The sequence below is a fragment of the Bacillus rossius genome, chromosome 2, assembly GCF_032445375.1.
Source record: "Bacillus rossius redtenbacheri isolate Brsri chromosome 2, Brsri_v3, whole genome shotgun sequence".
Classification (NCBI taxonomy): domain Eukaryota; kingdom Metazoa; phylum Arthropoda; class Insecta; order Phasmatodea; family Bacillidae; genus Bacillus; species Bacillus rossius.
In genome coordinates, this window is record NC_086331.1 from 133,958,250 (window position 1) to 133,974,865 (window position 16,616).

The 16,616-nt window shown below is 35.4% G+C and overlaps 1 protein-coding gene across 1 annotated transcript in view; it reads left to right on the forward strand.

Annotated features, from left to right (window-relative positions):
- LOC134529003 (collagen alpha-1(I) chain-like) overlaps positions 1 to 16,616 on the forward strand; it is a 181,417-nt gene that overhangs the window by 67,399 nt on the left and 97,402 nt on the right. The window contains exon 2 of the mRNA XM_063362670.1: positions 12,199 to 12,415. Within this exon, the coding sequence (XP_063218740.1) occupies positions 12,243 to 12,415 (173 nt within the window). The 5' untranslated portion in view covers positions 12,199 to 12,242. The remainder of the gene's footprint in view (positions 1 to 12,198; positions 12,416 to 16,616) is intronic.

A 16,616-nucleotide genomic window follows, 5' to 3' on the forward strand; every position in this document is an offset into this window, starting at 1 on the left:
TTGGGAGTGCATAGGATCGTTGGGGAATTTTTAATTTTTTTTTGGGAGATTTTACATCAAAACGGGAATTTTTCTTTAAAAATTTTAAAAATATGTTTATATTTTGAAAAAAATTTGAGTCAGCATTGAATGACAAATTTAAAAGTCCAAGGCAAAGTTATCCAAGATGGTGGCCGTGACGTCATAATTAAAGATTGCTTTTCCCTGGACCGCACCAGACCTCGTATCCTACCGTAAGAGGAACAGTTCTAATACTACTGATTATTTTTAATGATTAGGAACAAATAAATAACTATTAAAATATGAAAAGTGGGAACAAAATCGGAACAGGTGTTTAAGAGAAGATAGAAATTTATATTAATATTTATATATTATTTAAAATACCGAATTTATCTTACAAAGTATAAAAGTTCCAAAACTGATAAAAATATATTATAATTCTGTGATTCAATTAATTATTTCAATTTAATTTATAACTATAGGTACCTATATAAATGCCAAACAAACATGACTGGAATTTTTATTATTTAATGTGAGCCATTATTTCTTTCATTAAAAGAACATTTTATGTTTTTAATTTAATTTATCTTAACTTATTTATTTGATTATTAATATCAATGAATAAAGTTAAGAAAACCTGATAGTAAGTTATAATGCTAATAATAACTTGATAAAATAAAAGTGATATAATTTATTTAAGATATATTCGTATAAAAGAGTTTAAATACCAAAATTCATTGTTTTCACATCAAAATTCCGAAATTATGATTTGATTAAAAGTCAAAAAAATAATTTCAATATTATTTTACATAAATATACATGCATGATTTGAATCAAATATCCCAATTTGGCAACATAACATGCATTTTTACAAATTAAAAAGAAAAAATATTTCATAGCATTATTAGGGACAAAAACAAGCACTACACTTTACAAATTATTGCCAAGATTTATATAAAACCATGGAAAAATTCATACAACACAAAGTTATAGTTTCTAATAATTTAAAACTTTATATTAGATTCTTTAATAAGGATTCAACCTGAATACCCTGCTTTGCAATTTTTTTAAATTTATTTGAAAACCATTTATAACAATACATTTTATGTGACCACTTAACAAAAAAATTTCAATTAATATCTATGTATTTGGTGTAATTGAAAATAATAGCTTTCGCCTCAATTTACATAACATATAAGATTTGTAATATTCTATTGTTTCAAATTAAAAAAAAATAAATATTTTCAATGTTCATTATTCAAACCATAACGATATAGTACTATACAATCGACCTTTTGTCCACACGTCTTTAAATTGAGTTCATATAAAAACGTGTAAACATTTTTCGTAATTAAAATTTTTTTACTTAATATAATTGGGCCTTTGTATTTGTAGAAAAACGCCTTTGATGTTAATAACATATCTTAAGCCCATATTTTATTAAAAATATAAATGTGTGTTTAGAATTATTCACATAAATATAATTGCAAAATAAAAAAAATTAAATAATAGGTTTCATTATTGACTGCATCAATTTTTGAATGTCAAATTATTGAATGTATATTTCATCAAGAACGAGTGTTCCTCAAAATTGCCTATTTCCTACGAATCCAATTTAATTTTTTTAATTTTTTCTAGTCTTATTTTATTTGTAAAGGAAGTTTTGTATTCTTAACCATGTTTACGTGATATTTTACGCTTTGTTAAGTGAGGTACCTTTTCTGAAAACTCTATGATTATAATACATTTTTCCAGAAAAATAGTTATTGTTTAAAAACTTAAATATTGTGAAAATTAAATGTTTTATTTAAGAAATATGAAATTGTAATAAATAACGTTTTTTTTACAAATTCTTTAAGTGAAAATGTTCAATTGACGTATTCATGTAAGTAGGTATGAGTGGTCCAATTATATCATAAATGTTTAAGAAATTTTTATAAAAACCAGTATGGTATTTTAATGTATTAATAACACAAAAAATGATTTTTTTACCTTTTTATTATGTAGTGTTTGCTTTTCATAAAACTGTCAATCATAGTTTGTCAACATTCATTTTGATGGTTATAATGTTTAGCTGTGAATACATAATATCGCATTTATTTAAAATTCATTAATTAATTTATTATTAATTTTAAGAAACAATAGTTAACAAAATAATTCGGGAAAATTGATCTTATACAAAAATATTTTTATTATAAAATAGGGAAATTGGTTTGAATAATGTGCTGTATTTACATTGCCCAATGTTACTATGTATATAAAGAAAAGCTAAATTTCGAAGCATAAAACTGTTAGTCACGTTATTCCAACAAATTCGTTTTAGAGAGAGAAAAATTTATGTTAGTTACAGTAAGTGGACACACATAAAACACATCTACAAACATAGCCTATTTATATGCGAACATACATACAGAGATAAATGAGACATTATGAGGTTTTTATCCTTAGAAAAATAGTTTTTAATGTTATTTTTCCATCAGTTATACATTTTATATTACTGCAGAAATGAAGCTAATTAAAAAAATAAATCTTAAAATTGGTATTTACAAAGCCACTGTGTTGTTCCTAGGGTCGCGAGTCCTGAGTTCTAATCCCGAGCAGTAAATATGTTTGTGCCTTTTTCAAAAATAAATTAAAATTGTTTAGTTTATTTGTTAACCTTTTACGATAATTTCGCATTCTGGTTACGCATCCGTCATAGAATATCGGAATAAAATATTATTTTACTTTTATAAAAATTAATATAAAATTTAAGTCGTTACATAAAATACTAATAACTAAACGTCATTCATATAACCTACATTCGAAGACCTTTATCAAATTTTCATCAAAAATTAAAAAAAAAAACACATTAAATCAACTTTCTTTTTACATAACAGAACCTCACTCCAAACACACCAAAACAATTTGTTATTCCTATGCTCTCTTCAACCTTAGACTTTATCCGGCAAATCTGTCTCTGACTGTCACACATCCTCGAGTTCCTAAGGCTCTTCTCCGGCCGTTATTGGCCCGTCCTCGTCAACCAATCAGCATGTGACCCGTGTGCATCTGCGCATTGTGCGATTGCATCCAAGTGCGTTTAGTGTTAGCATACTTTGGTAATATTCTTACAGCGCGGCTTTTCTGCGAGGTAATAACAACATTCTGAAAATACTTTTGTTCGTACACTAGAGACGTTCCTATACAGTAGAATCTCACTAATCGGGCACTATTAAAAACCAGAGGTTGCCGGATTATTGCAATTTTTGGATTACTGGATTATATAGAAAAATTCATAATAAATATAATAAAGAATTTCATAAAGAGAATATAATGTATTTGTATTCATGCCCTACACTTTTTTTTGATAACTGTAACATATCTCACAATTAACTACATAATTACATAGTTTTAAAATAATCCTTGATTAAGGTCTGTTTTTGTGCAACTTGTAGTCCTTGTTTAAAAACCTTTTCTCGCATGTTTCGAAGAATCTTAGCAGATACACCGTTTTCTTCAGCCCATGTTATGCAGGTATTGAAACAATTAAATGCTGTATCTGGTTTTACTTTTACAGTTGTAGTAGTTGGTGGCTCCAATATTTCTACAAGGCTTTATTCTTCTTGTACTGCTTCACATATTTCTTCATCTGTCATAATTTGCTCTGTTTCTTCGGTCCCTTCAAACCAAGATTTAAATCTTCTTCACACGTCTCGAATCCTCTTTCTGATAAATTTTGCAACCAATTTTGCGGCAATAGGTAGATTATCTTCTGGATCCCATTCTTCTGTTTCCTATGATACAGCCTTCATTGCAGGCCATAGCTTTTTCCATGATGATTGGATTCAGTCAGGTGAAACAGAGTTCCATGCGTGAGCGAGAGAGAAAACAGAGAAATAATATGTATGAGCAATTTATTTTTATACAAGGACTTTACTTTCTGGATAACATTTTCATCCATCGGCTGCAATAAAGGTGTGCAGTTTGGTGGTAGAAAGATGGTTTGGATATTCCCATCACTTGATCTAAGTTCTTGTTCATTTGGGTGGCCTGGAGCATTGTCAAGTACGAGTTAAGCTTTTGTGGACAAGTTGGATCTTTTCATAAACTTCTTCACGTCTGGGACAAAGTCTTTATGGAACCATTCACTGAATACCTCTCTCATGACCCGACTTTTTAATTGGTTCTTGTAGCAGACTGGTAGACAAATCTTCTTGAAAGCTCTGGGATTTTTAGCCTTACCAATCACTAACAAATCCAATTGGCGTGTTCCAGTAGCATTTGAAGACGGCATAAATGTGATTCTATCTTTACTCACTTTAAGACCTGGTGCGCTCGCTTCTTTAGAGGATACGAATGTTTTATTGGGCAACAGTCTTCAGAACAGACCACGCTCGTCTGCATTATAGAAGACCCAGTTCCTCTATGTTGTCTTTAAAATGCCGGATAAATGGCGGCACTGCAGATTGGTCGCTTGACAATTTTTCACTCGATATGGTTAACAGACGGATACCAACTCGTTTTTTAAATTTATCCAGCATCTATCACTGGCACAAAAATAATCTTTTTTGGTATTTTTTTTTATAAAACTCGATTGCTTTTGCTTTCAGAATTTCTCTAGATACAGGAGTGTGTTTAGATCGCTGTTGCATGAACCACATGTAGAGAGCGTTTTCCATCATTGGACAATCACCAACTCTTAATGTTTTACGCTTTCCTGGTCCAGATTCCATCGTATTCACGTGGTCCACTATATTTTGTTTTTGTCTCTTAAGATCATGTACTGTAGGACGCCCAACTCCATTTTCTTTTGCAGTTTGCACATGTTTTCTCCACGATCTAACTTCTTTAAAATGTCCATTTTATCTTTCAAAGCTGGAGTGTTGTGTTTCCGTTTACGTGACATTTTGACGTGACAACATATAATAAATCGATGAACGCCGGCTGCACGCACGAAAAAGGATGACTCATTGTCCCGTTACGCTCATTGTCCCGTTACGCTCAAAGTACGTTTGCGCCGCATCTATCTCTCTTCCACTCGATTGGAACAACCATCGATTTGACTTTTTCGAGGCACATTAAACTTGAAAAACTCCCATTCGTTTCCTACTTTTCCTATCATCGTACTATCCTTAACAGAATAACACAGATTGGAAGAAGTTAAATAGCAAACATGTATAAAAGTTAAAGTTAAAATAATCTCTTCGTTAAAGTAATAAACATATTTGAATTAATGAGTGCAAATAAAAGTAAATTTATTAAATTAAATTGTCAATTTCATTTCACTCCTTTGTATCCATACAAAATAGTGATAATTCAATAAAAATGATTCAATTTTATTCATAAAAGTATGCAATTATTTCATCAATGTTTTGTTATGACGTTGTCACGTTAAACTATCGTCCGTAAACCGACTTTACAGACAACCAATTTTTTTTAACTAGACTATTGTCACTTGAAAACAGCAGGTGAATATGTAGCACGTGCACGTGCCACGTGCCACGTGCTCGATGACGACAGAGCGCATGCGCGGTGGGGCGAGGGAGGCGCGGGCGGAGGGTGCCGGATTATTGGAGTGCCGGATTAGTGAGATTATACAGTATTTACCCTGAAACCAGCGACTTTATAGCCCTTCTGTTTTCTGGGGAATCGCCGTTTATAGCTCACGTCATATTAGGTACCTGTGCAGTGATGTGGCCGCCAACATTGTGTTTTAGCGCAGCAACTTTATTCTGTGGGTCTCCATAATATATAAGTACGTGTATAGTTTGTATTTGAATATCGTGCCGCAGCGGAAGGTAAATATAAATTTAAAAAAGCAAACAATTCTGCAAATATGTATTTACAGAGATACGTATGTAGGCCTACTTGTTACGTTTTAGTAAATAAGTCTGTTACTTTTTTTTTTTACTTTTGGAAACAACCTTTCTTTTTTTGTTTTCACAATACATAGTTTTTAGTTTTACTCCTTTCTTGTTCCTTCCCTAACGAATTACACTTCGCAAGCTTGGTACCCCCCTCCCCCCAAAAAAAGTTTAATTTAAAATTTAGAACCCGGTTAACAGAATGCCCGGTTAATCGGGTCACGGATAATCGAAGTTATACTGTATTTATAATGCCTATATAAGCTCACATATCGGATACAGCAATAAAATTTGAATTCTCTTGTATGACTGTATGTTGAAAAGTAGTTCAAATGCATATAATTAAGCCATTTATTATCCATAAAAACCAACAGGCATGACATCCAGTGCAGAACCGTATTAGTCTATGATTGGTTGGGTAACTGTGAAAAGGTGCTTAGGTAGTAGCCAAAAAAACATTTTTAAACTGTTTTACAAGATAACTCCTAGGATGAGATAAGCTATATTTTTATGTGGAATTTTAAAGTTCACAATTCAACGCTTATTAAATAAAATCCTGGGAAATAAGAATTTCATAATGTTAACACTACTTTTATATGATGCTTACGTACCTTTTAACAGTAACTTATTTAATTAATCAGTCTGATTTTGCGTTCCCACGACGATCAGTGGGATTTAAGAATTTGCAGCGCATTAATTTTCCCTGCTATATATTTAAAATTATATATGTCTGCAAGAATATTTATTGTATTCCAATGTTTTTTTTAAAGCCTTATATGCCAACATCAAATAACCCACTTTAACAACGCAACGTGTTCCACGTATAGGCTACATTCCACACTCTGTCGAAGTAAAAATATTGAACAATAGGGGAACTGGTATTTTGTTCGTAGTTCGTTTACACCGACGCAGAGCGCGGTGTGTCGATGAAGGAGCGACTGCGGGCTATTCGGGCCAGTCATTGTGCCCTTCTCCGGGCCGCTCGACTCATTCCGGCGAATTAGCTCCGCTCAGACTGCAGGAGCTGCGAGGCAGCATGGCTGACGCAGCCCATTGCAACCTGCTGTCGCCTGCAGCAGACCGCTCGGTCACGAAGCGGCTGCGACGGTTTACCTGCTGCACCGCGCTCGGAAATTGTCTTACATTTCGGATGTGCCCATTTTCTGCAAAATGCTTATCTTATCCTACCTGATAATCTCGAAGTAAAATAATTAAAACTAACCACAACGCAATTAGGTGTGAAGTTTGAAATTACTGGATATGAATGGTGATTTGAGCGTAAACCTTAAAAATCTGCTCAAGTTAATATCAAAAAATTGTTTTTACAAAATACTGAAGAAAAATAGAATGTACCAGGTACTATCTTACAGAATACTGTCTTCCTTCTTCTTTCACAGCTACATCCAGTGTTTGCTATTGCATTAATAAAATTTGCCACACAATGTGAATTTTTGGTGAAAGAAATTTTATACTACCATTAAATCAATTTTCGAGTTAGCTCTTTTACCTAGATATTTTTGTGTTTGGATTCCAGCCTTTCTAAAATATAATTTGCAATGCTAATAAACAATAAATCTGATTTTTATAATTGAAAAAGTATTTAAGTTCAAGGTTTAAACTATTTTACAAAAAACCGGGTCTCACGCCCGAAAACTGTCTTATTTCCCTGTGTCTATTAATGTAATTGGTTCCTACGTAACCTATTTCAATGGAATATTGTATAATAAATTGATGAAAATATAAATTTGATTACGATATTTACTCTATTCCTTTTACCAAATCTATGTATGGCATGAAAAACTGTGTTTACGACAAATAAGTTGAAATTTTCGGTTATCTATAAATCTACCTCACTATTAATCAAGAAATAGTACCATTTATTTTACCTATGTTCTATAGTAACAAACACTTATTTTTAACAGATTCGGATTCAATTTGGTATTTTTGAATAGTGAAAAATTTATAAAATACTTAAAATATTTGCACTTTAAAGCAAAAAATATAAGTTCAACTTTCTTCGAAAAAGATTTAGCTGAAAGTGAGTAGTAATTTATCTTTCTACTATTCTTCGCTAAATATAATTATGGAGGCGAACTTTAGGATTTTTCAAGACACCTGCATTTTCCCCAGAATGTTTGAGTAATTTTGGGTACTTTTTTTCGTAATCTTTTAGCCAGTTTTCAAGGTCAAGATCATCCAAGAAGGTGCCCGGGGTCAAGGTAATCCAATATGGCAGCTGGGATCAAGGAAATTTAAATAAGCAGCCGTGACACCACAATCCAATTGTCTCCTCACCCAGCCGCATTTATATACACCGATGTGGCTGTTGTGCCAATTACCGGCATATTTGTCCCGCGACAGCGGAATAGCAGTTGTCCTGATGTCCCTTCATGGCGTGATGGAAACACAGGCCAGTTCACACACAGTTTATTGACGAGTGGACGGTGACTCGAAGGAACGTGCATCTCCAACCATGCAACCATGCAACCATGTAACCAGGCAAGCATGCAACCAGGCAACCATGCAACCATGCAAACATGCAAACATGCAACCAGGCAACAACGCAAGCATGCAACCATGCAACCAGGCAAGCATGCAACCAGGCAACCATGCAACCAGGCAACAGCGCAAGCATGCAATCATGCAAGCATGCAAGCATGTAACCATGCAACCATGCAACCATGCCTCACGTCGACCCCGCGGCTAGCACCTGCTCTCAGAAACACCTCGTTCCAAGAGAAGCATGGCTGTCACAACCTCCTCCACTCGCCAAATACCACCCCCTCACCCCCAAGTAGGCATACATGAAAGACAAAACAGGTTTTTTTCCCTTCAAATATCTAAACACGTGTTTACTATGTCACAAACACACTTCACCCGATAAATGCTAGTACAAACATGGTGTCATTAAATATGTGAAATATAGACATAACCATGAAAAGCAGGCAATCAGAAGTGGATATCAGAAGTGTGCATTTTTTCTATTATTATACTTAAACATACATTCACTGGTTCACTGGAAGTATACACACTTTCGTAACAGGTCTCTTGTAGGTTCCAGTAGATGCAGGAACTAGACCAATCGCCAGCATTATGATGGCACATTCTCTTCTTTAAGCACCACCTCTCTGCCAGCCTGCACATGTTTCGAAGGATGATGTCTTCTGCTCCTTTGCTGCACGTGTTCCAAACAATCCTTCGATCATCGATGCCAGGATTGTTAAAGGTGTTGTTGAAGTAGTTGCTAACTGGACAGCAAGCTCAGTTTTACCTCGCTTGGATCTAGCTCGGGGATATTTTGTGAAGACAGCACCAATTAGGACATGTTTGGGCGTGAGAGCTATTGATTCATTGTGAGAGTTTGCAAATGAAACAAGGATTCGTGCACAAAAATGATTTGAGACACAATGTTATTTTTTATGGTAATTTTACTGTCATGGTTTAGGTCGCCGTTTTCACTCGGGCGCTCATCTGGTCGCAGATACTTAATTTCTCCTTGAGCTCCTCTGATTCAAGTCGAACAGTCTTCTCTTTTCCGTTATGGGCAAATCTGAAGCAACATGTAACTACACCTTCGAGGATGTTATATGATTATTATATCATCTGCCTGGATCACAATGAGGCTTGAAGTAGAATTACATTATCAGGCATATCGGCCTTAGCAAGCCGTATACCTATTGCCTATTATTAGGAGAAGCTCCAAAGTCACAATGGCTCAGGTCACCATAAGGAATTACGAATGATCTTATCTAGACAAGCTCCTTTGCCTGCTTCCCGTCTGAGGCCCTATGTCTACACTCAGCTGCTTATGTGATACTCTACATTTTAGTGTCTATTATGTCAATAATATCTCCCAATTTGTGGGGGCTCCAGAGAATGGGGACAACATTATAGTGGAGTCAACGCACAGAAACTTGCTTATACTAAAATGTATTGTGCTCAATAATTTCAGGACCAATTTTACTATTGGAAGTGAACTACAAAGTTCAAGATGAGGCAAAAAAATTCATTTTCAATGGTATAGCGATTGATTTGGAGCATTGAAGGTTCAAAACAGTTTCTTTCCTATAATTTGTTGATATAACATAAATACATACAAACAACTTAAGCCCCTTAAGAGTTATCCGACATCCCATGAAGATTGTTCGTAGTAGATATTTTTGATGATAAAGTAAATTCATTAATTGTTATGTTGTCCACCAGAGGCATCCGTTCATTTATACTAATAATAACATTAATATGGATAAAAAATCGGTACATTAGATAAAATGATGAAAAAACTATTTAATTACATTACTGAGAACTCAAACATATAGTTCTTTTAATATTGGTCTTGTTTGTCTGTTTGTATATTAAAACATTACCCTATAGGCTACAGCATTTTAATATCAATATTTTTATTTATTAAAGGTTTGCCACATAAAATTAGGTTCAAAGTTTTTTTTTAAATTAAAGCTGCGAATTTTATAATTAATTATAAATAATTACAAATCATATTTTTTTGTGAAAATTATTCCAAACGATTTTAAAGAAAACGTTTTGTTTCTCTAGAAATGGCATGCGTGCTCTTTAGAATACAATTTTCTATAATTCTACAGCTAGATAATGCATAAAGCTGAATTAAATAGTATTATTTTAAAGAAATATCTTATTTCTATTCGGAGTTATGCAAACACACATCCAACATGGTGGGAGAGGCGCTAAGTTTTATACTGATAAGAACCAATGTAATCAGTTATACAAAGATATATTTTAATGTTTTGTCTATGCATCCCACAAAGATGATTCGGGTTGGATTTCCGGTCGTTTAAAACCCGGGATTTTCAAAAGTGCGGGCAAAGTTGTAGTTCTTGCCGTGGGCATAGATACTCATACCCCGCAAACCATTTATTACATTATTACTTCATTCTCTCTTATTTGGGTTGCTGTCATAACTTAAAATACACAACTTAGAAACACACAAGATAGAATTTTCTAAGGTATGTCTGTTCTAAGTAGCGTGTTTTTAAGTTATGACGATTCTAAGTTGTGTGGTTCGGCGTTGTGTTTTTCTATGTTACGTGTTTGTAAATCACGACAGTTCTAGGTTGTGTGTTTCACTAGAGACGATGAAGGTCAATCAAAAGGGATTCACACATAACTTAGAAAGACACGACTTAGAACAGTCACAACTTAGAATTTTCGAAAAAAAAAAGGGGTTTGTCTGTAAAGTCGGTTTACGGACGATAATTTTACGTGATAATGTCATAAGAAAACATTGATGAAATATTGCATACTTTTTAATTTTCAAGTATTATTTATAGTTTTTGCAAATTTAATTTAAATAATTTGTTTAAATATAATCACAAAATATTAGTTAAAACGCCCGCCTTAACCTGTTTGGTATTATAGAAGACTTTCTTGCACGGTGGTTGGCCGGTTCTTGCACGCTCGGCTCAGGCGGAACGTGACAATTTTTCGTGCGTGCAGCCGGCGTTCATCGATTTATAAGACGTTATCACGTCAAAAAAATATCCACAGAAATCATATCTGTCATAAGTAGAGACCTAAAAAATTCGCGGTTTCTTTTCGTGTTATGCTAAAATTCAAATAATTATACCTTAGTGCTGCTTCTGTCATTGGTTCACTGTTAATCTGGAGGACTGAGGGTCAATAAGAGACCCTCGCCCATAGAAGTGTCGAATCACAGGCCACCCAGTCGAGACGACTCACAAGTCAGCAGCCAATGAACAGTTGGCATTTGCCCGAGTGTGTAGAGGATTTTGGAGTCTATCCTGGAGGTCATTGAACCCGCGAATTTTTCCGGTCTCTAGTCATAAGTTAGAGTGATAATAATATATAAACACATAACGAAGAAAGAAACAAGATGGAATTTTCTAAGTTATACCTGTTTCTAAGTCGCGTGTTTCTAAGTTATGACGATTCTAAGTTGTGTGGTTCGGCATTTTATGTTTCTAAGCCGCGTGTTTCTAAGTTTGAACAGTTATAAGTTGCGTATTTGTGAGTTGTAATAGTTCTAAGTTGTGTGGTTCGGCATTTGATGTTTCTAAGTTGCGTGTTTCTAAGTTTGAACAGTTCTAAGTCGCGTGTTTCTAAGTTATGACGATTATAAGTTGCGTGGTTTGGCATTTTATGTTTCTAAGTTAGAACAGTTCTAAGTTGCGTATTTGTGAGTTGTAATAGTTGTAAGTTGCGTGGTTAGGCATTTAATGTTTCTAAGCCGCGTGTTTCTAAGTTAGAACAGTTCTAAGTTGCGTATTTGTGAGTTGTAACAGTTCTACCTAAGTAGTGTGGTTCGGCATGTGATGTCTCTAAGCCAGAGCAGTCGTGAGCGAGGCTGTGTGTGTGGCAGGGCGTGTGCAGCCGCCGGCAGCGCACCAGGCCGGCGCCGCCGCCATGATCATGTCGTGCGCGGGCTGCGACAAGCCCATCCTGGACAAGTTCCTGCTGAACGTGCTGGAGCGCACGTGGCACGCGGAGTGCGTGCGCTGCTACGACTGCCACGGCAACCTCACGGACAAGTGCTTCAGCCGCGAGGGCAAGCTGTTCTGCAGGAACGACTTCTTCAGGTACTCCACACGCTGCACCTCGTGCTGTCTGGCAAATACTCAGTCCTAATGGTTCCGTCACTGGAAGAACTTCTTCCTTCAGTCGCTTCTGCGAACATCAACTACCTGCCTTAGTACATTATGTGGCGAATACCCCTAATGTCACGACAGTGTGATTCGCAAAGCACCTTTTTAAAGACTCAACGTCGTTGTGCAGTTAGCCTGTTTACAATATCAAACATTACCAAGTATTTAGTGACTGTCTGCAACCCGATACGAAAACTTCCACAATTTTAGTGAAAAAGCCTTATTAGTAGAGACCTGCAAAATTCGTTGATTCATTCGGTGATAGGCTAGAATTCAAACAGATATACCTTTTAGATGATTTTGCTATTGGCTTACTGTTCATCTGGACGAATCTCAACCAGTTATAAACCCTCAACCAAAGAAGGATCGAATCACAGACAAACCAGCTGAGACGACTTACAAGTCGGCAGCCAATGAACTTGCGTTATTTGCCTGAGTGTACAGGGGTATGTGCAGTCTATCCTGAAGGCCATCGAAACCGCGAATTTTGCAGGTCTCTACTTATTAGTCTCCAATAAACGGAAGACTACACAAAAATGAATCAATAGACACGCACATATATTTAAATGCTCCATAGAATCTAGATGGTCATATTAACCACCATCTTGAAAATCCGTACTTATCAAAACGAAAATATGGAAAATATTCTAAAAACCACTCAAAATTAACCTGTTAGTAAATTGATAAATTCAAACGATTTCCATCGTTGCTTCGATCCTCGGACAAAGCAAAGTAAGTAAAGTTTTTAGCTCTTAAATCATTAATAAAATTAATCATCCTTACCACTAACAAGGACTCTATAAAATAAAACTGCCCAGCTGAATAAATATGTTACACAATATCACTATGCCTCCATAGAGGCCAGATTCGGTGCAACTTATGCCTACTAGCCGACAAAATAAAAGCATATGGGCCAAGCATATCCCAACTATTAGATCTTCTTTGTCGATAGTTGGTATGTTTTTTCAACTAAGTCTGTACAATGTCAGGCATATGAGTCAAGCATCTCTGAACCACGATGCCTTCTTTTTCGATACTTGGCATAGTTTTTAACCAGGTCACGTACATTGTCCGGCCAAGTGTATTCAAACCACTTGACCTTCTTTTTCGACCCTTGTCATACCTTTCAAACAAGCAAGACCAATGTCAAGCACATAGAATAAGAATCTCTAAACTGTCAGAACTACAGTACTAGCATAACCTGATGAGTTAAACGAGAAATATAAGCTCTATTGCACGCATATATACCAATAAAATCTACGAATTGCAGGGATGGATTAAAGACAGTATTATTATCAATATTCATAAATAATCTTCAAGCATTACTCAAACTGATCTTACTAGCTCCAAATGCACCAATAGCTTCAATGGCTCCAAACGCTAAAACTGCTACAATTGCTCCAATAACTCCAACTGACTACAATAACTCAATTGCTCCAACTGGATACAGTGGCTCTATCGCGTCAAATAGCGACAATTGCTCTAATTGCTCCAATTGCTCCATATGCTCTTACTAGTCCAACTGGCGACAATGGCTCCAATTGCTCCAAGTGGCTACAATGGCTCCAAATAATCCTATTGACCCAACTGAATGTGGCAACTTTGGCTACAATGGCTCCAATTGTTCCAACTGATTCCAATCACATTTGACTCCAACTGGTTTCAATGGCTCGAATTACTTTCTCATAACTCTCCATTTTTCTAGGCATTGGTGATGGTTTTTTTTTTACATTCTTAAGTTTAAAAAAATGGATTACGAGCAATCAGCCTTAAGCTATAAGTTAGGGCACGAGGAATAAAATATATTTTTTTTTAAATCATAAATAAAATTTATTTTTCAATTTTATACACAAGCAGGTAATACAAATCAGTCATTGTATGTAGCCTGGATCTCTTAGTTCATTAAGTTTAAGACATATTTTTTGTTGATAGATACATTTTCGGTATTTTGCTACCAATATGTAAGGATCTTCTCATGATTTGTAATAAATCTTTTTAGATGCTGTCAACTTCTTTACATGATTATTATTAGTACTTTTAAAATCTTTAGAGTCTTCTGTTTTAACACCAGCCTCATAGTCATTAAAATCGTCATCATTACAGCGATCGTCATTAACATAAACATTATCAGGATAGTTAATATTTATTTTAATGCGTAGTTTACATAACTTTGGTTTCAGAGCTCCATCACAGTGATCGGACTTGTCAGCTTCAGGTGTTTCAATATTGTTCTCAATTTCGCGGAGGCGACTATAGTTTGGTGTAAATTTTATTTCATTTCCCATGAGGCTGCTAATTTCTTCGTTAGCTTTTAATTCTTAATCATTAGCGAGATCAGTGATAGTGTTGTTAGCATCAGCATTTTCACATTCTTCGAGATTATTATAGTCTAATATTTTGCCTTCATTCCACTTTATTGGTGTTGCAGACTCTTGTCTTTGTTATCATTAGTCAGCTTGGTTGTACATATGTTGCGATGTTTATTCAAGACTTATCTTCGACCAAAGGGTTTCTGACACTGGTTGCAACCAAATGATTTTTTGGTAAGGACCCAAAATACACTCATAGCGCTCAGAATTTTTTCTCAAGGAAAAATCCTTGCTGCAATACTGTACCTACAACTAGAAGGATGGCTTCGCTAGGGCTCAAGGAGTTGACTTGACTTCTGTGTAATCTCCTTTATGTGATGTTATTTCTCAAATTAACTAACACATGTAATCGGCTGGAAAATACATATATTTTTTTAGTGTTTGATTGTCACCATATTAAAAATTATTAGTTTTTTTTTTAACATTAATTAATAAAACTAAAACTTTACACTTATAGCAATACTCATTAAAAAAATTCCACCCAGAATTGTTTGCACAGGAATATCCAGGAGCACATTGATTATTTTGCTAATAATCATATTTCTTTTCAATTGTTTGAATAAAGTCCATAATGTAAATACACTTTACGGTTTATGTAAGATTTTTTTAAAGTATTTTTTATTGTTTTAGAAACTACAAAAACCAAATTATTGTCAACCCTAGCACGAACAAAAATCATGTATTCGCGTGATACAACTGTTTGGATGGCGAGGAATTTTATAAACTACCTATTTTGTGTATTTTATTCCAAATCTCTTTAAGAAGGTATTTTTTTTCTTTTCAAAACTATAAAACTCAAGGTTTCAGGCATTAATCCACTTAGCCACTGCTAACCACTGGAACGGACGATGATTTTACGTGATAACGTCCTTTATAAACAGTTGACAAAACAGTTCACGTGTAGGTTGTGTGCCGCCGCTGTCTCTCTTCTACTCGGACGCATCGGCCGATGGAGTGGAAGAGAGATGGATGCGTCACAAGCCGATCGTGCCTCTCTATCGCTTGTTCCGCGCTCTCGCTTGCACGCTCGGCTCAGGCGGAACGTGACAATGTCATGCTTTTTTGTGCGTGCAGCCGGCGTTCATCGATTCATAAGACGTTATCACGTCAAAAATCAATACTTCGTAAGACGTGGAAAACAATAAGTAATTTACTGACAAAAGTCCCTGGTGGATGTCGCTCTGTGCCAGAGGCTAGCAGTAGCGTCACAAGGGCCAGAGGCTAGCAGTAGCATCGCAAGGGCCAGAGGCTAGCAGTAGCGTCGCAAGGGCCAGAGGCTGCTGGCAGAAGCGCGACGTGACAGTGACAAACTACATACTTGCAAGACTAAGTGACATTAGCTGGGGAGAGGGTGAAGGCGGACAGCGGTTCTCATGAACCCACCAATTACACAGCGGCCGGCAAGGTGTTCCGAAGATGAGAACCAATTTACTGTAATGATGTCCGAGCGGCCGCAGGCACTTTGTGGTCTCATTGGCCAGCTCGGTAATTGGAAGGACCGGGATTTGATTCATACAAGGGGAAGGAAGGATGAATAATACATTCCCTGTAAATTTGTGTAAGTTTACACATTCGGTGTCCCTGTACTTTTAATTTTTGTCGTGTAGTTCGAAAAAGCACATCTACTTAGTTTGAATATTTTTACATATTCCTTGTACAAAATAACTACTCACAAGTAAATTTACACAAAATTCAGGTTTACATTCTAAAAACTAACGTTGGTGAAAAAACACACAGATTCAGTGTAAATTAATGCCTTTTTGAAT